Below are 22,331 nucleotides of genomic sequence, written 5' to 3'. Positions count from 1 at the left end.
CCTCAGCCTCCCAAGTAGCTAGGACTACGGGCACCCGCCACCATGCCTGGCTAATTTTTTTGTATTTTAGTAGAGATGGGGTTTCTCTGTGTTGCCCAGGGTGGTCTTGAACTCCTGAGCTCAGGCAGTCCACCCGCCTCGGCCTCCCAGAATGCTAGGATTACAGGTGTGAGCCACCATTTCTAGCCTTTATTTTTTATTACTGATTTGTTTATTTATTTGGTAGAAACAGGGTCTCGCTTTGTTGCCCAGGCTGGTGTCGAATTCCAGGCCTCAAGTGATCCTCCTGCCTCAGCCTCCTAAAGTGTTGGGATTACAGACGTGAGCCACCATACCTGGCCTGGCATGAGCTTGAAAAGTCTGAGGGAAGGAGAGGTGCCCATCATCCCGGCAGGAGCGAGGGTAGAGCAGGAGATGAGTCTGGAAAGGAAGTCATGGAGAGTGTATCATAAGCAAGACCTTTTAAAGCAATTTCTGAGGCTTTCTTGTCCTCCTGAGCTACCCATCCTCAGTGAGAAAGGCCCAGGCTACTTAGAGAATGTGGCAAAGATCTTCCTGCCGCCCTCCAATGGCCCATTTCAAAAGTGAGCGTGTCTTTTGAAGGCGTCAGCTTCTGGCACATCTTACCCAGGCTCGTGGTTTGTTTTGTTTTTTTTTTTTTGAGACAGAATCTGGCTCTGTTGCCCAGGCTGGAGTGCAATGGCACGATCTCGGCTCACTGCAACCTCTGCCTCCCAGGTTCAAGCAGTTCTCCTGCCTCCGCCTCCTGAATAGCTGGGATTACAGATGCATGCCACCATGCCTGGCTAATTTTTTGTATTTTTAGTAGAGATGGGATTTCACCATGTTGGCCAAGCTGGTCTTGAACTCCTGACCTTGTGATCTACCCTCTTCGGCCTCTCAAAGTGCTGCGATTATAGGCATGAGCCACCGCAGCCAGCCTCTGGGCTGGTGTTTTTAAACAGTTTTTATTTTCATGGCTCTGGGTCCTCAGCCTGATTTTACCCTTGGAGTTCAAAGCCATCTAATTGGAAATGAAAGGAGCCTGATTGATTTGGCAACTCTGCGGCCAGCCCACGTGGCGGTGACACGATGGAGAAAGTGAGTGCTGCTCACGTGTGTGTCTGCGCCACGCTCCCTGGCCCGAGGTGGCTGAGCCCCACTGCCCAATTGGCCTGGACACACAGAGCGAGGCGGAGCGGGGAGGGGGCAGGGGCGTGGCAAGCGCTCCCCGGATCCTGGAATCCCCAGAAGGAGGCAGCTAGTTGGAAGCCTCAATTCCCTCAGCCCTGCTTGCACAGCTGCCTCTGCCCCCTCACTCCTATCACCCAGTTTCTCCTGCTAGGAAAATAGGAAGTTGGTCCAAAAGGGAACTGCATGGGCAAAAGTGAACTGCAGAATCTTGAGTCTGCTCATTGACATACAGATTCCCAGGGCCTGCCCAGACCTACTGAATCAGCATGTCTAGAGTGACGCCCAGGCATCTGCATTTTTTCATTTTCTTAAGAGACAGGGTTTCACCATATTGCTCAGGCTGGTCTCGAACTCCCAAGCTCCTCAGGCAGTCCACCCACCTCGGCCTCCCAAAGTGCTGGATTATAGATATGAGCCACCGCATCTGGCTGATCTGCATTTTGTGTGTGTGTGTGTGTGTGTGTGTGTGTGTGTGTGTGTGTGATGGAGTCTCACTCTGTCACCCAGGCTGGAGTGTGGTAGTGCGATCTTGGCTCACTGCAACCTCTGCCTCTTGGGTTCAAGTGATTCTCCCGCCTCAGCCTCCTGAGTAGCTGGGACTACAGGTACCCTCCACAACACCTGGCTAATTTTTGTATTTTTAGTAGAGACAGGGTTATATCATGTTGGCCAGGCAGATCCTCCTGCCTTGGCCTCCCAGAGTGCTGGGATTATAGGCATGAGCCACTGCACCCAGCCAATCTGCATTTTTTGACAGGCTTCCCAGGGCTTCTGAAATCAACCCAGGGTTGCGTCTTGGATGGGTCATCCATGTGGGTTGATGGCCATGTTCAGGGTAGACAGGCAGCAAGATGGCAGAGGGATTGGCATCCCCAAGATGAATGGTGCCTGGATGATGCCTGGATGGGACTGCTCCTTGAAGAACATTCAGTTGTCTCCTGAGATGGGAGGGTGGGCTACGGGGGCAGGAATGGAGGACAGGACTCCAAGTCTCTTACCCCTGAAACACAGCCCAGCATTTGGAGTCTTGGAGAACGGCTATCTGAGGGGCCTACCCAGCCCTGACCTGATGAGAGACACCATCTGCCTTTCATTTCCAGAAGGTTTTGTTGCTGGGGGAGGAAATACCCAAATTGTGGTCCAGCAAAGAAATGTTTCCCACCGTGGCCCACGGCCAGAAAGTCACTGGTTCCTCACTTCAGCGTTTGGTTTATAGACACGTGACAGAAGAGGCAACCTTTCCAGTGATGACAAAGCCGGCGGAAAAACAAAGACATGGGGGAAATGTGCATTACTTATTGTTTTAGCACCTTTTTCTAATCTAAAGTTACTTTTAGAAACAGAAAAGTGGTGTGTGTAACTTAGTCGGCACGTGGCATTTTTAGAATTGGTCTGTTTCGAAATGTGAAAGAAAAAATTATTTTTTTCCTGAGTTTCCATAAAACTTAGAAGTTTACAGGAAAATCATGCTTTTCCCTGACTCTCTTCTTTCTGCCTTGCCCCCTGGATTTCATCATTGCCATGTGTGGCCCAAGCAGCCGGCTTGAAAATGTATTTTGTTATTTATTGTTAGAATAAAGTCTTGCACCAAGACAACTGGGTCATGTTAGAAAGTCCCTTTGCTTCCTTGTGCTCAGAAACAGAGTTTGCTGGGTGTGGTGGTTCACGCCTGTAATCCCAGCACTTTGGGAACCTGAGGTGGGAGGATCACTTGAGCCCAGGAGCTTGAGACCAGCCTGGGCAACCTAGTGAGACCCCTTCTCTACAAAAATAAAAAATTAGTCCAGTGTGGTGGCACACACCTATGGTTTCAGCTACTCGGGAGGCCGAAGAAGGGTTGTTGAGCCCAGGAGGTTAAAGCTGCAGTGAATGGTGATTGCACCACTGCACTCCAGCCTAGGCAATAGAGCAAGACCCTATCTCAAAATAAAACATAAAGAAGGCAGGCCGGGTGTGGTGGCTCACGCCTGTAATCCCAGCACTTTGGGAGGCCGAGTTGGGCGGATTACTTGAGGTCAGGAGTTTGAGACCAGCCTGGCCAACATGGTGAAACCCTGTCTCTACAAAAATACAAAAATTAGCTGGGTGTCGTGGTGGGCGCCTGTAATCCCAGTTACTCAGGAGGCTGAGGCAGGAGAATCACTTGAACCGGGGAGGCAGAGGTTGCAGTGAGCAGAGATGGCGCCATTGCACTCCAGCCTGGGTGACAGAGCGAGACTCTATCTCAAAAAATAAATAAATAAATAAAATAAAAGAGAAGGCAGAGCTGGCCATCTCTTCACCATCCTCCCCCTTGTCACTGCTTCTGGATCCCTGTGAGTAAGGGTGTCCTCAGCTCAGCCCTGGAGCACCTTAGGCTCTTTGAGTGTTGGAAGAGGATCAGGTCTGGGTACATAACTTCCCAGCTGGAGGGTCAGATCCTTGCTATGCTAAGCAGTGATGACAGGCTGGTGACAACAGACCAAACTAAGACTGTCTTTGTATGTTGGCAATGGCCCCCCCAGGGGGACCTTGCAAATATGCAGATTTTAACATCCCTCATTTCAGATCTGTCAGGGTGGGACAAGTTCTTCTGGCCTGTGAGCTCCTGCCATACACAGTCCTGGAGCCTGCTGGCTCTGAGTTGCTCATTTGCATTTGGCCACAGGGTTCTGGTCAGGGGAACTCCCCTCTCCCCGACCCTTCCTCCATGACTTGGCTCGCTCCTTCTGCTCCAAGCCCATGGCTCAGTGGACACTAGGCAGCTGTCTCCTGGGGCGCAGGGAGGGTACTCTTGAAGGCTAGTGGATAGGAAGCAAGTTTCTGAATGGACACTGGTACTAGGTCTTCCTTCTGGGATGAGGTGGCTCCTTCCAGACTAAAGCTGGCTTTTCTGGCTCTGGCTGTGCCTGCCTTCTAGGTTTGTCTACTGCACATCTGACAGGTCTTGTGATGGAACCTCAGTGATACCAAGATGGAGACAATGAGGTCGTTGTCCTCAGAGGACTCCTGGCCAGATGGGGGAGGTGGGCAAGGAAACAGCAGTTTTAAAACAGTGTCACAAGTGCTGCACGGGGCTGGGGCCACGCCATGTAGGGGTCTCTGAGCAAGGCACACAGACCTGCATGGCTGCTGAGCCTAATTTACTGAGCTTTCTAAATGGGTCAGCTGGGTGAAGAGGACAATACCTGTGCAGAGGACATCTGTTCAGTGGTAGGAGCCACTGTCCCCATGTGCCACGTCTTCCATGTGGGGCATCTCTTTCATAGCCCTGGAGCACCTACTGTGTGGTTCTGTTTCAGAGGAGCTATTGCAGATTGCTACTTGTTCAATAAAATTATTGAAGTTTAAAATGTTCTAATTAATACGTCTTGGCCCAGGAGCCACCTCCCACCTTTTCCTTATTGTTAGGAAGAGCCCAGCCGTTTCCTGGGAGACAAAGGAGGGCATGAATCTTGACTCCTTGTGATTCCAGGATCACTGTCCTGCAGCCAGGTTCCTGACACTAGGAGATGCACATGAAATATCCTCCATCAGGGAAGGAATCTCCCTCCAGTGAGAACTCCCGAGAGGCTGATGATTGACCAGGATTGACAGGACAGGGAAAGAGCAGCCCTTTCACATCCCAGGTCAAGACCAGTGAGGCCCAGAGAAGTGTCCCAACCTTCCCATGCTGGGAAAGGCAACCAGGGCCAGGGCTGAGCACTGAGCACCAGGCCTCCTTCCTGGCTTCTCCCCTCTCTGGAAGCTTAGCATTAGACAGAGCCGCCGAGCTGTGGTGCTGAAGGGTTAACTCGGGGCTCCCCAGAGAGCCGCACACTCCCGACCCTCTCATCTTCCAGGCCCTCTCAGCTGCAGCCTTCTGGGCATAGCTGGGTCACGTGAGAGCCAGATGTGGGGATTTCCCAAGCAGTGGTGTGTGCGTGCGCACTGCGTGCATGCACAGCTCTGTTTACGTGGCATCTCAGCGCTCAGGGGATTGGTCTGGACCCACGCAGAGGAGGGGAGGGATGGGGTAAGGAAAGGCTCAGGGGCTCCCAGCAAACACCATGGGAGGCTGCACCAAGCCCTGCTCCCCCCAGATACTACACATGAACGGGTCGTTCCTGCTCCGGCTCCTGTTTCCTGTAGCGTCCATCCTGCCAGAGACTGTACTGGTTAGGGGTAATTTTTCTAAAAATCTCTTTGAAGGGCATTAAAGCAGATGCTGGGAGCCAACGCCCTTCAGGGTGTTCTGCAGGCTCGGAGGCCTGCACGGGAGCTACTGTGCCCAGCACAAGCCAGGCCTGTATGCCTGTATGTGGTTCCGGAGGCCAAGCCTGGACTAGAGAGGGCGGAGCCGTGGGTATCAAGAGGGTCCTGGGGCAGTGGGGTAGCCGGGCCTCAGTTTTCCATGAACCCTTGGGCTTGAGAGCAATGAGTATTCATCTTTCCATCAGCCACTGAGGGTTAATTGGGCACCTCCTGCTTTCAAGGTGTTGTGGGGTGCTGACAGGGTTAAGGCCTTGAAGGAACTAAAGGTCTGATTGAAGAGACTCATAACAAATCTTTAATAAGCACCTACTATGCGCTATGCGCTTGCTAGGACTATAGCCCTAACCAGACATTTGGAGCCAGTGGGAATAGTCAGTGAACAAAGATCCTGCCCAGGGCATGATAAGGGAGACAGTAAACCTTGAAAAGTGGGTGTCCTCAACCTCAGTCCAGGAATGAATTCTCCTCCTACCCCTGACCCCCCATCCCCACCCCTGTCTTGCACCAGTGGATGGCAGCGTCCAGCCAGATGTCCCTGAGGCTCCGTGAGCCCTACCCCAAAGATGGGTCCAGTTATACCTTCAAGGCCTCCAGGACTCAGCCCTGCTGTCTCCTCCCTCAGACCTTCTGGGACCCAGCCTGTCTCCCCAAACCTACATGACTCCTGAAGCAGACAGGAATGCTGGGGAGGGTGTCTGTGGTTGTGTGTCTGATGCTTTGAGACAGAGGGTGGAGAGTCAGATGGTCTCAACCAGGGGCCGTTGATGCTCCCGAAATAGTTGGCGGTTGATTCATTGATAATCCGATAGCAAGAGTCCAGTCTGGAGAGAAGGAGACATTCCACATTTTGTTGTCCGGGGAGGGGAATGTCTGTCCTGAGTCCATTGCTATTGACTCCATCACTCACTTGCGGCTCTCAGGGAGACTGAGCCAGGGAGGAGGCGAATTGCAAGACTCGGGGCTGGAGACCAGCGACTGCTGACTTCATCCCACTGCCCAGCCTCTCTGCTGCTCCTTCTCTGTGTGAACGCAAATACTGGCTTTGGCTCGGCCTTCTGGGGGAGCTGGTGGGTGGGGGAATTGGAGGGAGGATCTCCCAGTAAGTGGGGGAGGACCACCAAGGCAGGCCACCCCAGGGAGGGAGGTGGCTGGGATCCTGGAACTCAGAACAAACTTGAGTTTGTCTCTTCTCTGCACACAAATGCCCTGGGGTGGGGAGAGGTGAGAACCTGAGAACTGAGGGGGAGGCCGCAACCCAAGGGGCTGCCATGGGTTGGGCAGCAGCTGCTGGGAGCAGAGAGGCTCTGAACCTGCCAGCCTCCCTGGCCAGCACCCCTCTGTCCACCCACGGCACTTCTCACTAACCCAGCACCTGTCTTTAACCAGGAAGCTTCCGGTCTTCTCAGCAGGGTGGAGGGAGGTGACAGAACTACCTGCTACTCCCTGCCAGGGCAGCCCCTTCTAGGCAGCCTCAGTGCTCCTAGGGCATCCTTGGCTTCTCCATCCACACCCACTTAGGCTGGGCTGACCCTTCTGGCCCCAGGCTTGGCCTAGGCAGGCACCCTTGGACTTAGTCCCTAAGGGGCTGTGGAGGGTCTCCAGGCCCAGCCCCCACTGCACCCCATCCCCCGCCTGAGCAGGGAAACTGCTCCTTGACTGCATAACCCAGGGCCAGAGGGTCAATAGTGCATTCCTACCCTGGGTTGGGCTGCCCCCACACGTGTTCTGGATTCCAGGGAATGAGGCAAGTCCTTTCTTGCTGCATTTACGAAAAGTAGCAGAAATAAAGAAAGCCTTGGCCAGTGGCCAGGGAGGATCAGAAAATGACATCCCCCATGAGGACCCTTTGTTCCCAATTCCTGGCCAGCCTGCCTGGGCTTAAGTCTGATGCCATCACTTCTTGCTGTAGGGCCTTGGGAAAGAACCTTAACTTTTCTTTTCTTTTTTTTTTTTCCCCCGAGACGGAGTTTCGCTCTTATTGCCCAGGCTGGAGTGCAATGGCGCGATCTCGGCTCACTGCAACCTCCGCCTCCCGGATTCAAGCAATTCTCCTGCCTCAGCCTCCCAAGTAGCTGAGATTACAGGCATGCACCACTACGCCTGGCTAATTTTATATTTAGTAGAGATGGGGTTTCAACATGTTGGACAGGCTGGTCTCGAACTCCTGACCTCAGATGATCCACCCACCTCAGCCTCCCAAAGTGCTAAGATTACAGGCGTGAGCCACCGCACAAGGCCAGAGCCTTAACTTTTCTGTGCCTCACTTTCCTCATCTGTAAATTACAGACTGTTGTGAAGATTAAACAAGAAAATGCTCATAAATGTTTAGCACAGCACCTAGCATGAATGTTAAGTAAGTGGAAACTGGTATAATTATTCTAGCTCCAGCCCTACTACTTATTTGCTGTGTGATCTTAGACAAGTCTATTCTCCTCTCTGGTTCTGAGACCCTAAATAGTCCTTCCAGCCTGTGGGGGTACCACCAAGAAGCCAAAGATGTAGCAGAGAGAGGGGACCTGGAGACAAACAATGGCCTGGCTTTCCATTTGGGATTTGCTTTCTGTCTTTAAGAAGATATCCATCAGAAATTCAGCTCTACTAGATTTCTTCTTGAGTACTTCTGTTTATTTAGCTCAGTGGCCCCAAACCCTCAGGTCTTGGGCATAGCTAGCTACATAATTTGCAGGATCCACTGCAAAATGAAAATGAAGACTCTCTCATTCATAAATTATTGATGAAACCCCTGACAGAAGAGCATTAAATCAGCTGCAGGGACCCTTCTAAACCTGGGACCCTAGGCCACTGCCCAGATCACACCTCCACGAAGCCAGCTCTGCCTTGGAGGCTCTGAGTGTAGGAGCAGGCCTGGGGTCCGAGCTGCTGCAATAACAGCATTCACCCCTCGCCCTCCAGTGCAAGGGCACTCTTTTTTCATGCCATGGGTATCTCTGACCAGCTGGCTGCTGCTTATCCTGGAACAAGCTTTTGTAGAGTTGCCCACATCAGAAGCAGCTCACACACTAAACAACTGCCCCCTGGACCAGACTTCCACCCAGGTGTGCTTGGATTGGAAGTCATACCTGAACTATTTGTTTTCTGTCATCTTAATTGGTGTTTGTTTTTGTTTTTTTGTTTTGTTTTATTTTGTTTTGTTTGTTTGTTTGTAAGAGACAGAGCCTTGCTCTGTTGTCCAGGCTGGAGTGCGGTGGCGTGATCTCAGCTCACTGCAACCTCCACTTCCCAGGTTCAAGCAATTTTCCTGCCTCAGCCTCCTGAGTAGCTGGGATTACAGGCATACACCACCACGCCTGGCTAATTTTTGTATTTTTAGTAGAGACGGGGTTTCACCATGTTGGCCAGGCTGGTCTCAAACTCTTGACCTCCTGATCTGCCTGCCTTAGCCTCCCAAAGCACTAGGATTACAGGCGTGAGCCACCGCGCCCAGCCCGGTGCCATGTTTTTTAAGACTTTTTAAGAATTACGAATTGGCCATCCGTGTTTTTCCCAGATGACATTCACGTGGCTTTCACTGTTACGCCTCAGTTTCTGCTGCTCTGAGCATGACAACCTGTTTCAGGTCCTCTAAAGTGAGTATCACATAGGCCAAACTACTTTGTAAAGGACCGATAACCCTGTTGGGCTGTCGTAAAGATATGAGTTGCTGTGTGCCTATACAGTAGTGCCTACCACAAGGAAGTGCCCTGTTCATGGCAACAATGACAATTACTGTTACTACTGAATAATAGGACTAGCATCTCTTAGGCCCTAATTATTTGATGGCCTGAAAGTGGTGGCCGAATTTCCTGGTTTCCTAACCAGAAAGGAAAAGAAACGTGGAGTCTGCAGGAAACCTAAGAAATCTAGCCCTGTACAAAGTTTAGTTGTATGGGAGAGGAAAGGCTTAAACTGCAGCAGTTATTTAGAAACCAGTTCAAAACTGCAATGAGGTAAGAACAGTATTCCCAAAGAGAGAGAGGGCTTGAGTGCTCCAGTGTGTAGAGATACTGAAGGATGGAAGGGCATGGAGAAGACAGGGAGGTGTTCATTCCATCGGGCCCCCGGCCTGTCACCCCTCCCCTCCCCAGAGCCCAGGGTGGGGATGTGGAAAGAAACTGACAAGGCTAGTGACCCTGCCCTGGTCCCCTGAGCCTGTGGTTCTCTTTCATTCTCCGTGGAGTTTTCGCTGTTGGCTGTACTCATTCTGGTCTCTCCCACCTGGGCTCATGGCCCACTCTGGATTTATTAGTTTGGATGGATGGAACTTGCTTTACACCAGGGAAGCATTCCTGGAAACATGGTTTCAGACTAGATTTGGATAAATTCAACCCAATTCTCACTGCTCTGGAGTTACTCAAGGTTAAAAGAAGCCTTACTATGAATCTATAAGCGCCCTTTTAAAAATTATTTTATACTTATTTATTTTGAGACAGGGTCTCACTCTGTTGCTCAGGCTGGATTGCAGTGGCGTGATCACGCCTCACTGCAGCCTCGACCTCCCTGGGCTCAAGCAATCCTCCCACTTCAGCCTCCAGAGTAGCTGGGACCACAGGTAGGCACCACCACGCCTGGCTAGATTTTTATTTTTTGTAGACATGGGGTCTCACTATGTTGCCCAGGCTGGTCTCCACCTCCCACAGTGGTCTCCCAAAGTGCTGGGATTACAGACGCGAGCCACCATGCCCAGCCTTTATTATTATTATTTTTAAGACCAGTCAAGTGCAGTAGTGAGATGGCGAGAAAGAGTGGAAGAAGAAGTTTGACGTGTAATTCACTGGGAACAGTTGAGATACTCACCATCTTCAGAGCAGCCAAGGACCCTCTCCTAACCTAGGCCTATCCAGTTGTTCCTATGAAGTCCTTGGATGTATGTGTGCTGGATGGGGTGGGTTGTCCTTAAAGTCAGGGGCACCTGCAGTGTTGTTCTTTGGTTTCTCAGCATCACCTGGGCCTGTCAAGAATCAGGTTCAGCATCTAAGTACCTTTGGGTCCCTGTATTTGGCCGGAATCTCCAGGCCCCTGGTTTTCTCCTGGCCTGGCTTCTTGCTGGTATTGCGAGCAATGCCAGGACGGACAGCCATGGCAGGGACATGAGCACTATGGGCTGTGTGAGGGAGGGACATGGCATACCTGCCATTTCCCAGGAACCTACTGCTTTTGCTTTCAGCTTTGTCCCTACCACTTACTCCTCTTTGTGTCCAGAGGCCTAATTCCCAGCCCTCCAAAACCTTTCCCAGGCATTAGGCCATTTCAGTCTTAACCCTGCAAAGAAGGCAGGGCAGGTGTTTTTTCCCCGTTTACAGAAGAAGGAACAGATGTTCAGAGATTTCCTAGCTATCCCAGAGTCAGCGAGCTAAGTGGCAAAGCCAGCACAAGAACCAAGGTTGCTTTTATTCTTGCTCCAGATCTCTGCCCTCTGTGCCTCCTGAATCATCTGCTATTTTGGACTCGGGTTGCCTCAATTGAGCCTGCATTCAAGTGGTTTTCCCAGGAAGGACAGTCCGTTTCTCTGGAAAGATTCATTTCCGCTGTGGTCCCCTTGTGTTATGGAGACTACCAGTTTTCTGCTGGGAAGGTCTAGAACGTCAGACAACTGCCTCAGGCAGGCCATCAGACAAGAGCAATAGGCCCAAATGCTTAACTGTACAGTGTGAGCACTGAGGCCCGGAGTATTTATTTATTTATTTAGACAGAGTCTCACTCTGTGGCCCAGGCTGGAGTGCAGTGGCACGATCTTGGTTCACTGCACCTTCTGCCTCCCGGGTTAAAGCGATTCTCATGCCTCAGCCTTCCGAGTAGCTGGGATTACAGATGTTCACCATCATGCCCGGCTAATTTTTGTATTTTCAGTAGAGACGGAGTTTCGCCATGTTGGCCAGGCTGGTCTCAAACTCCTAACCTCCAGTGATCCACCCACCTCGGCCTCCAAAGTGCTGGGATTACAGGGTGAGCCACCGCCCAGCCGAAGCCCAGAGTCTTTAAGCCACTTGCCCAAGGCCACACAGTGTGTTCTCAGCAAGAGCCAGGGTGCAGGTTTCCAGTCTGATGCCCTTTACTTTCTAGCAGGCCACTGACCCTGCTCTGTAGGGCCCTTGGTTCTGGGTCACCAGAGGAGATGAAGGCAGGGACAGGGGGAAGGCAGGAAGCAGTTGGTTCGTGTCAGTCACAGCTGCTCACTTGGCTGCGCCCCCCGCCCCCGCCACACACTGCTCCTTCACCCCTGTCCCTCTGTCTCTCCAACTCCCCGTCTTCCCAGCCCTTAGCCAACAGCCTTGTCTGCCTCCTGGCTGGAGGGCCAGGGTTTGTGAGCCAGGGGCTCTCCTCTGTTCATTGTAATGAGGGAGAAGGGGTCCTTCCCACCCCTCGAGAGCTTGCTAGGGTGGGCTAGAGAGAAGGGGGAGGGACTTTGAGTGGGAGCAGCAGAACTGGATTAATTCTGCAGGTCAGGGGACTGGGAAATAAATCATGTTTTAGAGAGAGGTTTCTTTTTAAAAAGACAGGCTTACTTCTGGTCTGCTTCCCATTTTCCTTTACGGAGAGATACGGGAAGGCCTGCTTATGGGGACTGAAGGGGACAGGCATGAGCTCCGGTTGTCAGCTCACAGGCCATGTCCGGCCCCCTTTTGGTTTTATAAATAAAGTTTTATTGGAACACAGCCCACTCATTCTTTTATGTATTGCCTGTGGCTGCTTTTGTACTATAAGAATAGAGTTGAGTAGTCTCAACAGAGACCATCTGGCCCCCAAAGCCTACAATGTTTATTCTCTGGCCCTTTGCAAGCACCTGTCCAGCAAAGCAGGTCTTCTTGGGTTCTCCAGGCCCAGGCAAAACAGCTTTCCTTGGCTCACTGAAAGAGGTTAGTGCTTTTAGGTCTCCTTATGAAGAACCCAAAAGGAACCCAAAGTAGACAAAGTGGTCAAGCAAACTGAAGTGGAGAGTGGCATGGAGAGAGGGCCAGATGGCGCTGGGATGGGCCTGGTGCTAGGCCTGTTCAGGGGCATTTCAGGGCCTTGCAGCAGGCAGCCCACTTGGCCACATCTCTGGGATGCAGCAGCAGGGAGTTGAAACTTCAGCAAGATGTGGGCACCAGGCAGCAACACCCACATTCTGAACCCAGACCTCCTTGGCCATACCAGCTTAAATCCTTGTGGAGGCCCTTGGTGTGTCTACCTTGTCTCAGCCCTACCAGGGCTTGAAAGCTGGGCCAGCATTGCTCCTGCTCCCCAAGGAGGCTGCTGACTGCTGAACCTGGGGAGGGGCTGTAACCTCAGATTTTGCCCTGTTTGTCTCTGGGTGAGGTCCCCTGGAGTCCCTCTACCTTCCATTCCAGATAACCCGGTGTCTGAGAGTGACTGTGGGGCAGTATCTCTAACAGGGTGCCAGCTTTTTCTTGGTGCATCCAGTATTGAACACTGTCTAGTTCTTGTCCTTGCAGGCCGGGGGCATGATTTTCTGGGTGTCCCCAGAGCTGATTGAACCCAGGGAGGCAGGCTTATGCTAACCACGTTCATGGGAGTTACTGCCAGTGGCGGCTAACCATTATCAAGCACTGACTATGTAGTAGGCACTGCACTGGGCACTATTACATATTATCTAATTTAATTCTCACAGCAACCCAGAAGGTAAGTATATCACATCATCCAGATTTTTACAAGTTCAGGAACAGGCTCAGAGAGGGTAAGTCACTTCTTCAAAGGAGCAGAGCCTATATTTGAACCCAGGCAGTCAGACCCCAAAGGCCTTGCTAGACCGCTCCACCAAAGCCCCACTCTGCTAATTTACAATGAGAACCAGAAGGGGGCCAGGCTTTCTACTTCTACACCGGGAGCCAACCTGCAATTGGAAGGTGGCTTGCTGAGTGAGGGAAAGAGTCAGGTGCTTTAAATAGAGAGCAGCATCAAGCTCTGATTAGCTGAGGTGTGTGTCCCTGCAAGAGATGGACACTGCTGTACTAGCTGTGTGACCTTGGGCAAGTTACTTAACCTCTCTGGTTCAGCTTCTTCATCTGCAAAATGGAGGGGATAATAGTACTCATCGTTGTAGGTTTGTTGGGAAAAATACCAGTTACTATATGCAAAGTGCTCAGCAGGATGCTTGGCAAAGGGGAAATGCTGTATAAGTGTTTGCTGCTGTTTATCAGTACTCTCTGAATGGGTCAGGCTGCTCTCCTGGCAAGTGCCTGGTGGGCAGTGCGAGAGTTTGTCTCTCAGACCTGCAATTCAGCGTTGCCTTTTAATTGTCCCCACTGCAGCCAGTGCTCTGCTCCTTTGGAGGTGATGAGCAGCCCAGCAGAGAAAGCAGCAGCCTGGGGATGCCACCAGACCTGGTTCCATGTCTGAGAGTCCTCCCCGGTAAAATGGGGCTAAACATGCCTACCCACTTGATGGGGTTGCCATGGGGACTAAATGAGTCACTGTAGTTCGACTGCATCAATGCTTTTGACATGGTGGCCCTCTTCTCTTCTATTCTAGAAATACGCAAACCATTGATTAGACCAAGAGCTTTCTGCCTCATTCAGATGTTAATGGTATCACATCTCAATCATAAGTTCTTTATGCTGCTTTGATTTTGCTCCTTCCTCTTGGCAGGAGGACAACTCTAAATCCCATTTCACAGGTGAGGAAACTGAGGCCCAGATTGGACACCACTGTCTGAGCCTGGAGTAGAGCCCTCATCTCTTCTGGTCACTCAAGGTCCCTGTCCTTCTGCATTGGGGTTGGGGAGCAAGACTCCCTAAAACGATGCTCCCTCTGCTCTGCTGGGGCCGATCCGTCTTCCTCAGTGGGTGGGGCTGCAGTAAGGGCTGGATGACACATCAGGGTCTAGTGGGTGTGGTGCCCCCAGGCCTAGAGATGGGTCCTGGGTGCTCCAACCCTGACATTTGAGGTTCTGGGTCCAGGCCACTGAGCCCGCTGGCCTTTGAGGATCCTTGCAACCATCAGGCCCCGTGGGACCCAGCCACCCACATGGCCAGAAAGGAAGGGTCAGGCTGCCTTGTACAGGGCTGTGATAACCACGGGCCCCGTTCCAGGGAGGATCGTGTGGGATTCTCTGTGCTCCGAAGGAGTCCTGCGTTTCGGCGGACACCTCATTATCCCTGTCCCAGCCGGCTGTGTCCCAGCGCCTCTGTAATCGCACGGGCCCACGCCCAACAGCCAGCCCAGGGCCAGGAAATCACTCTCCTCCCTCCTCCGCCTTCCGCCCGCGGCTGGCCGAGCGCGGCGCCTGCAGCCACTCACTGTGGACCTCCTGCCTGCCTAACCGTTCTCTCTCTGGTTCTCCTCTCCTGCTGCCGCTTGCTCTCGGGGACTCGGAAGTGTGGCTGTCCAGCTGGGCTGAGTCGCCCAAGAAGGACGTGACAGGTACTGCCCAGCGTGCATGCATGTGTGTAAGCATGTGTGTTCCAGGCCCGTGTGCGCGGGAGCCGGTGCCTGCAGGCCCTGCGCATGCTTCCCTGTGATGTGCAGCAGCTGTTTGCCAGCATGGCAGGGGGTCTGCCACTTGCTGTGCCCTCTGCCTCCCCACTCAGATCTGAATATGGGGCCCTTTGCTGAGTGATGACCACGTAGCTCAGCGTGTAAGCACGTGTGCTCTGGACCCAGGGTGTGTGGGTTTGAATTCCAGCTCTGCTACGTCCTGGCCGTGCTGCCTTGGGTGGGGTGTGTAACCTCCCTAAGGGGAAGCCATCCCACCTCGTGGGGAGCCTGGCACACAGAAAGTGCTCAGGCAGCGGTGGGGCTTTCGCCATCTTCAGCCTTATCTCAATTGGCCGTCTCAGTGAGAGAGCCCAGCCAAAGATGGTTCATCTCACTTTAGGCAGGTAAACTGAGGCAGAGAGCAGCGGGCCCTGACACCCAACCCTCATTTCCAGTGATCTCACTGGGGAGCTGCAGATTTGGGGCAGGGGGTGGGGCAGTTCTGTGACTGTGACTGAGGGTGGGTCACAGCCCCCATGCCCAGCAATCCAGAGCTTGGCCTGCCTGGCTGAGATGGCCCTCAGGGACTAGGGCCTTGGCCTGTGTCTGGGAGGAGCTGGGCAGGGGTCAGGGACTTGCCTTCAACCTTTAGTCTTATGGGACCATGGCAGAGAATCCCGGACAGCAGGGTTCTCAGCTCCTGGATGGAGATGGTCGGAGGAGGGATGGAATTTCCAGAAGGGTCTTCTATGGGACCCCTCCATTTTTGAGACTGTTACACACCCTGACCCTCTAGCCCCAAACCTGAGAGCAGAGGTTCAGGCTGGGGGAATAGGGGACAAAGCAGAAGGGTGGGAGCTGAGTGGGGTGGTGGGGCTGGGCCAGCCCCAGTGTTTAGAGTCCAAAGCCCAGCCCCTACTGCTGCAGCTGTGGGCGGGGAATGGGAGGTAAACGTGTTGGGAGGAGTCCAGAGGAGAAGAGAAGGCAGTGGGTCGGAGGGCGTTGCAATCTCCTTCTGGAGTTTCCTGTGACGAGGGCCTGGGCCTGAGCTAATCACTGGGCTCCTGTCCCTTTTTCCCCTCTCCACACGCCAGTGAGCCAGAGCCCACTTGGCCCACAGCAATACATTTTATTCACCAAACGTATAGCGGAGGGGCCAGCAGTCCCAGTCTAGCCTGGGAGGAACCAGTTATAAGGGGCTAGAGGGACTTTTGTAGGATGCCCAGGGTTGGGGAGTCGTGGGGAGCCTGGGGTGGAGGCCAGCACAGGGCCTTACTAGCTCTGTGACCCTGGGGAGGACACTTAACCACGTCTCAAGATGATCCCAGCTGTTTGGAGTGAGAGGCCCAGGGGAGGCAGTGTGGGCTGGGGGAAAACCCAGCCAGACTGCGAGTCCAGGGCCAGAGTCTCTCTGGGCCTTGGTTTCTCCATCTGGAGTGTTGGAGGGTTCTTTGAGATATGAGACAGGAAACTCAGAGGTAAGGGCTGATGTTGGAGATCCTTATAGATCAGGGGCCTCAGGTTGCTTAGCCTGGCATCCCCCCAGAGTAGGCCCAGGGTGCTCTGAGCTGCCTCTCAATCCAGCTGGCAAGTACCCGTTACCTGCTGAAGGTAGGGTCTGGGAGGGGCATGTTGCAGGGACACAGCCCCCGGCCTCCCTTCCCCACCCTTCTCCTGGCACCTGCAGCCCTGGCACCGAGCTGCCTGCTGGTGAGCCCACGAAGGAACCAACACCTTTGCTGCTCCTCAGATCTCCCATTCCCTCCACTTGCTTTAAAATGACCATCTATGATTTCCATACGACTTGAAGCCCCGTCACTTCATTCCGTGCTCAGAACAATTCCCACGAGGTAGGAACTGCTATTGTTCCTGTTTCCAGATGACACTAAAGCTCAAGAGAGGTTACGTGTCCTCCCCAAGATCTCAGAGCTAGTAAGGGCAAAGCAGGACTGGACCTCAGACCTTTGGACTCTAATTCTAAGCATTTCCATCATGAATTTCAGGTAATTACTATGTCCCATGTCATGTCCTGAGGCACCAGTCCTGGAGTGTCGAGAGACTCTTGTCCAAGGCACATGCTTTGGTTGGGGAGCAATGCCCAACATAAAGTCCAGGAGGGAACAGAAAAGAGGGAACAAGAGTGATCAGGAGCCTCCTGGAGGACAGAGATGCTTGGGGAGAATTGGGAAACTGGGATTGGTAGAGAGAAGGGAAAGCATTCCAGCAGGGGGCAGCAGCTAGAGCACAGACTTGGAAAGTAAGAAGCTGCATGGAGCAGTGGTGTTGGGTGTTGGCGCCTAGTGGGTGCTCGATACATGTGTTGAATCATGAATGATGTATTGAATGGTGGTGTGGGGGACGGGGATCAAGGAACTTGGGGAGCTCAGATTGGCAAGAAAGACTGGGCTTGAATTTGTCCTTTATAGGCAAGAGGGAGCCGTGGAAGGCGTTGGAGCATGGGACTGACTTGGCAAAAGCCCAGTTGAGAAGTTTAAGTTGGCAGCCAGGGTTCCATCCAGGTGGTAGTTGAAGGAATGCAGATGTGAGGCAAGGGTGGGGCAGGGGTCCAGGGGACCCCTGGGACCCCAGCAGGTCCAGCCAGGGGCTCTGTAATAAAGCACAAGGGTCCGTCTCTGGATGAGACTCATGCAAAGGCCTCTTCCAACCCAGGAGAGGCTCTGCTGTCTAGAAGAGGTACACCCCTTCTCCATGCTCCTGCCAAGCACTCCTCATCTAAAGACACCAGGCTCCCTCCACTGCCCCCTCCCCACTCAGGCAGACTCCTCCAGCCCCTAGTTCTGCAGGCCTTGGCTGAGAGGGGATCCAGAGTGGCCTCTGTGGGATGACATCACCACTGCCTGCCTGGCCTGCAAGTGGTTTCTCATCTGGATACCTGCTCGCAGCTCCCGCCCGCCTGGCTGCCCTGGCCAGGGAACACCCTAAGAGGCAGCTGCCAGAGGGAAGAGCTGGGAGCCTGCCTGTGCAAGGGGAGGGAAGGGCAGCCAGAAGGACAGAGTGTCCGTGTGTCCATCCCACAGCCTTTGGAGCAGCTCCTGAGAGAGGCCATAGCCTGTCTGTGCTTTCCAATGCCTAGAGAATATTTCCTTAACTTTTCTACCTGTGTCCCAGAGAGTCAGCCTTCAGGAAGGTCAGGCCAATTTTCCAGGAAAGTGGTGGGGGGAAGGGGTGTGGGGGTGTGGATTTAACTCTGCTTTGAAACCCTGCCTCAGATTTTCTTGGCTTGGATTAAAATGAGCTGATGTCTGTCCACTCCCCAGCACCTCCTGCTCGTCCTCCAGGCATCTTCTGGCCACAAAGCTGGGGCTTCTTTCTCCTCCTTACCTCAGTTTCCCCATCTCCCCTTTCTCCCTTCGAGTTTGGCTCATTTTCCCATATTCCCATATCAGAGTCAAGGTATTCATATTGACACCACAAACCAATGAGTCCCTCTGTTCATCTTTCTGCCAGTTCACGCGTTTCACTGGTTCATTTCACACTTATTGAGTGCCTGCCACCTAACAGGCACTGTGGTCTGGTCAGTAGAGGTGGCAAGAGTCAACTAGAAACCCATACTCTAGGCCAGGTGTGGTGGCTTATGCCTATAATCCCAGCACTTTGGGAGGCCAAGGCGGGCAGATCACTTAAGGTCAGGAGTTCAAGGCCAGCCTAGCCAACATGGTGAAACTCCATCTCTACTAAAAATACAAAAAAAAATTTAGCCAGGTATGGTGGTGGGCACCTGTAATCCCAGCTACTCGGGAGGCTGAGGCTGGAGAACTGCTTGAACCTGGGGGGCGGAGGTTGCAGTGAGCCGAGATTTTGCCACTGCACTCCAACCTGGGCGACAGAGCAAGACTCTGTCTCAAAAAAAAAAAAAGAGAGAAAGAAACCCATACTCTAGTCTTTATTAAGCAGCAGCTGTGTCCCAGGTATCTGGGATGTAATGGGCCCTTCCCTAGGGACCAGGCGCCGGTGGCCCATTATAGGCCACATACAGTGCAGAAGTTAAGATCATAGGCAGTGGTGTCAGGTGGGCTTGGGTTCAATCCCAGCTGTGTGACCTTAGAGAATTCACTTACCCTCATGAGGCTTGCTTTGCCCATGCGTGAAACGGGGCCATCACAGGACCTACTGCACGGGGTTGCTCTGAGGATTGGACGAGGCAGCTCGATGCTGTTGGATGCCTCCAAGTCAGCACTGATGAAGGCTTGCTGTCACTATTGCTATGATCTGGCCATACTCAGGCCTTGCGGGCTCTCTAACCTGCCACAGAACTCTATTCTTGTTTGTTGCTGGAGCCTTTCTTTCCCACTCTTCTCATCCAGTGCCCCCACACTGGGAAAGGAGGCCCCATTTCTCGTAGGGCAGGGATGGCCCTTTTTGTGCCAGGTGCACTTAAGAAGTGCTGTTGGCCACAGAGGCTCCAGGCATGGAACAGGCACTGCTGTCCCCCTAGGGGCACAGTGGGAGGTAGTCCATCAGCGCAGCACCCGGCGCTGCCTCTGCCCAGTTGGCAGGGGCAGGCACAGAAGCTGGCATGCCTAAGTACAGAGGCGGGGCAGGCCCTGCTGCCCGGCTGTTGGTTGCATTTCTGCCTGAAATACAATCCCGGCTTTAGCAGGGCTGCTCGGGACTGTGCACGTGCGAATGTATGTGGCACACTCAGCTGTGCAGGGTCCCTTCTGCTTCTCCAAAGGGCTGAGATGGGCCTGCAGGGCCCACACCTCATGGGAGAAAACTGCCGGGGGGCAGTGGGTTTCTTTCCCTGGAAGGAGGCCTCCCCTTGGGATTTCCTAGAGTTCTGTGGCCATTGCCGTCTGCCCTAGGTTGGAGGGAGCCTCCCCCCACAGAAGGACCCAAAGATCTAAGTAGTGTTTCTTGCACCTGGGTGCACACAAGCACCATAGGGACACAGAGGGGATGTCCAAAAACTACTCATGCCTGAGTCCCAGACCAAAGAAACCTGTCTCTCTGGAGCCCAGCATCAGTACTTTTAAAAAGCTCCCTGGGTGATTCTGTGCTTCCAAGTTGAGGATTACTGTGCTAGAAGAACCAGACTGATGGAAACAAATCAGAGGCAGTTATTCTGCAGTGGAAAGACAGATGGGCTTGGGCCTGAACAAAATCATACTGAATGAATGTGATGCTCTTCGTAGCAGCTGTGGGAGCTAGAGTCGTCTCTTGCCTGCTCTAGAGGGGCCTCTGGTTAGTCTTTTGTGAAATGGAAGATAAGGGGGATGTTGCGGGCATGAAATGGGGCGGTTAATGTGCCTGGCACATCACATTTGCCAAGTCAAACTCAAGCGTGTGGGGAATGTGGCTATAGGCTGAGGCACCAAGGGGGCTGTGTGGAACTTGGAGACCCTCAGCAATTTTTGTAGCCAGGCTAGTGACATGAAGCCCCCTAGCCTTCAAGGAGATTGGCAGACATATAGTTTATGCCAGTCGCAGTGGCCTATGCCTATAATCCCAGCACTTTGAGAGACTGAGGCGGGAGGATCACTTGAGCCCAGGAGTTCAAGACCAGCCTGGGCAACAAAGTGAGACCTCAGCTCTACAAAACATAAAAAAATTAGCCGGGTATGGTGGTGTGTGCCTTTGGTCCCAGCTACATGGGAGGCTGAGGTGGGAGGATTGCTTGAATCCAGGAGGTCAAGGCTGCAGTAAGCCATGATTGCACCACTGCATTCCAGCCTGGGTAACAAAGACAGACCCTGTCTCAAAAAAAAAAAAGTATACTAGGAATTCCCTTTGGGCTGGGGGTGGTCTGAGAAGGCTTCCTGTAGGAGGTGACTAGTCCATTTCTGGCTAGTGGATCCTTTTCACTCCTAGCTAAAAGCACATCATATTTTAAGTGTCTTATCCCCCCCCGGCCCCCCCACCAGTAATGGTGATGGGAAGAGTTGAAGTGCAGAGGTTTAAGCAGCATCCAGGGCCACTCAGCTAGGAAGCTAAAAGGGCACCCAGCCTGTCTGCCTTCCTGCCTGGTGCCTGCTTAGCAAATGTCGTGCTGGTCCAGTGGCTGAGGAGGACAGAGAAGCTGCTTGCTCCTGGGAGTCCACCTGCCCTCCCTCTGCTGCACCCAGCTTTTGACCCCTCAAGCCCCTCAAACTGCCGGGGCCTGACCACAAGCCCCGTCACTGAAAGGCAGAGAGAAACTGAGTCAGTCTCTGCAGCCAGAGGGCCCTCTCTGGAAGCAGGGCTGGGGGCAGGCCTGAGGCTGGTCCGACTGTACCCGGCCTGGGCTCGGTGGCAGCGCCTGGGTGAGCCCGAGGGCCAGGAACGGAGCGAACTTGAGGAAAAGTTGGCGGGGGGCGGGCTGGGCTCGCCAGCCGCTGGCGCGGGGACTTTCTTCTTGGGTTTCAAGTAAACAGTCTAGGCCTCCTCCCCCTCCCCTGCCTCCACCCCCGGCTCCTCATTCGACGGGTCTCATGTGTTTCTATTTAAGGGTTGCGAGTAAACCCCAGTGATTGGCGGCCTCAAACCCTCTTGACTCCTCGCCTGGGCCTGGGCCGTGGAGAAGCTCTCTCCCGCTCTCTCCTCTCCCTCTCCCGCCCGAGGGAGCAGGGCTGCCTTTTCTCTCGGGTTTGCAGGGGTTGGGGGCAGAGGCTGGAGCCTCCTGCTTGCCTTTCCTTTGCCTCTGGCCTCAGCCCTCATGGGCCGCCCACCCGCTGGCTCGCCGCCCTCCCCGATGCCCCTGCCGGCCCGAGAGGGAGGCCGGAGAGACCCCGTCGGCCCCAGGCCTCCCGGCAGGCTCCCTCATGCCGGGCTGTGACTAACTCATCGCAGCACAAGGCTTCTTTCTGAGCTTCCTTGGCCTCCGCCTCCGCTCTGCCTCTCTCTTTCCTCCTCCTCCTGCCCGTCCCCTCCCCGGCCCCCTGGCTCCCCATGTCCCCCGGACCCCGCGGTGCAGCGGGCCGGTCTGGGGCCTTGCTATATGGCCTGTCCTTGGCGCCCTGTGAGCTGCGAGCCCCGGCTGCGGGCTGCCCCTGGGAGCGGCGCTGGCGACAGAGCAGCCACCCCCGAGGAGGCCGATGGACAGGGGGCGCCCCGGCCGCGGGGCCATGGCTGGCCGCTGGCTCACCGCGTGCTTTCTGCCCTCGCCAGGTGCCGACGCCACCGCCGAGCCCATGATCCTGGAACAGTACGTGGTGGTGTCCAACTATAAGAAGCAGGAGAACTCGGAGCTGAGCCTCCAGGCCGGGGAGGTGGTGGATGTCATCGAGAAGAACGAGAGCGGTGAGTGCCCTGGCCAATGGCCGTCCACTGGGGTTCCGGTCTGGCCCCCGGGCCGAGCTGGTTTTTGTTCCTCCCTCCTCCCCCACCGCTGCAGCTATACGTTATTTCCATCTGGCAGAGAGAGGGCCGAGGCGGCTGAAGTTTCCCCCTGTTGGTTTGGGCTGCAGGCCAGCAGTTTGCCTGGTGGTGGAAGAATGTCTCCTTGCTCGGGGTAATTAACCAGCCTGTGTTAATGCACGTTTCAGGCACAG

At 53.8% G+C, this 22,331-nt stretch overlaps 1 protein-coding gene across 10 annotated transcripts in view; it reads left to right on the top strand.

Annotated features, from left to right (window-relative positions):
* Positions 1-22,331, top strand: part of SH3PXD2A (SH3 and PX domains 2A) — a 266,664-nt gene that overhangs the window by 171,918 nt on the left and 72,415 nt on the right. For 5 of the 10 annotated variants that reach the window (XM_063782079.1, XM_016919277.4, XM_016919275.4 and 2 more), the window contains 2 exons: positions 14,743-14,787; positions 21,949-22,080. In XM_063782079.1, the coding sequence (XP_063638149.1) occupies positions 14,743-14,787; positions 21,949-22,080 (177 nt within the window). Of the gene's footprint in view, positions 1-5,162; positions 5,338-14,742; positions 14,788-21,286; positions 21,427-21,948; positions 22,081-22,331 lie in introns of those variants that run through there. The other 5 variants (XM_016919276.4, XM_063782080.1, XM_054660488.2 and 2 more) reach the window with 3 other exon arrangements.

This window comes from Pan troglodytes, chromosome 8 (genome assembly GCF_028858775.2).
Source record: "Pan troglodytes isolate AG18354 chromosome 8, NHGRI_mPanTro3-v2.0_pri, whole genome shotgun sequence".
Taxonomy (NCBI): domain Eukaryota; kingdom Metazoa; phylum Chordata; class Mammalia; order Primates; family Hominidae; genus Pan; species Pan troglodytes.
The sequence above is the reverse complement of the archived record's forward strand: the minus strand, read 5'-3'. Positions and strand labels throughout refer to the sequence as shown.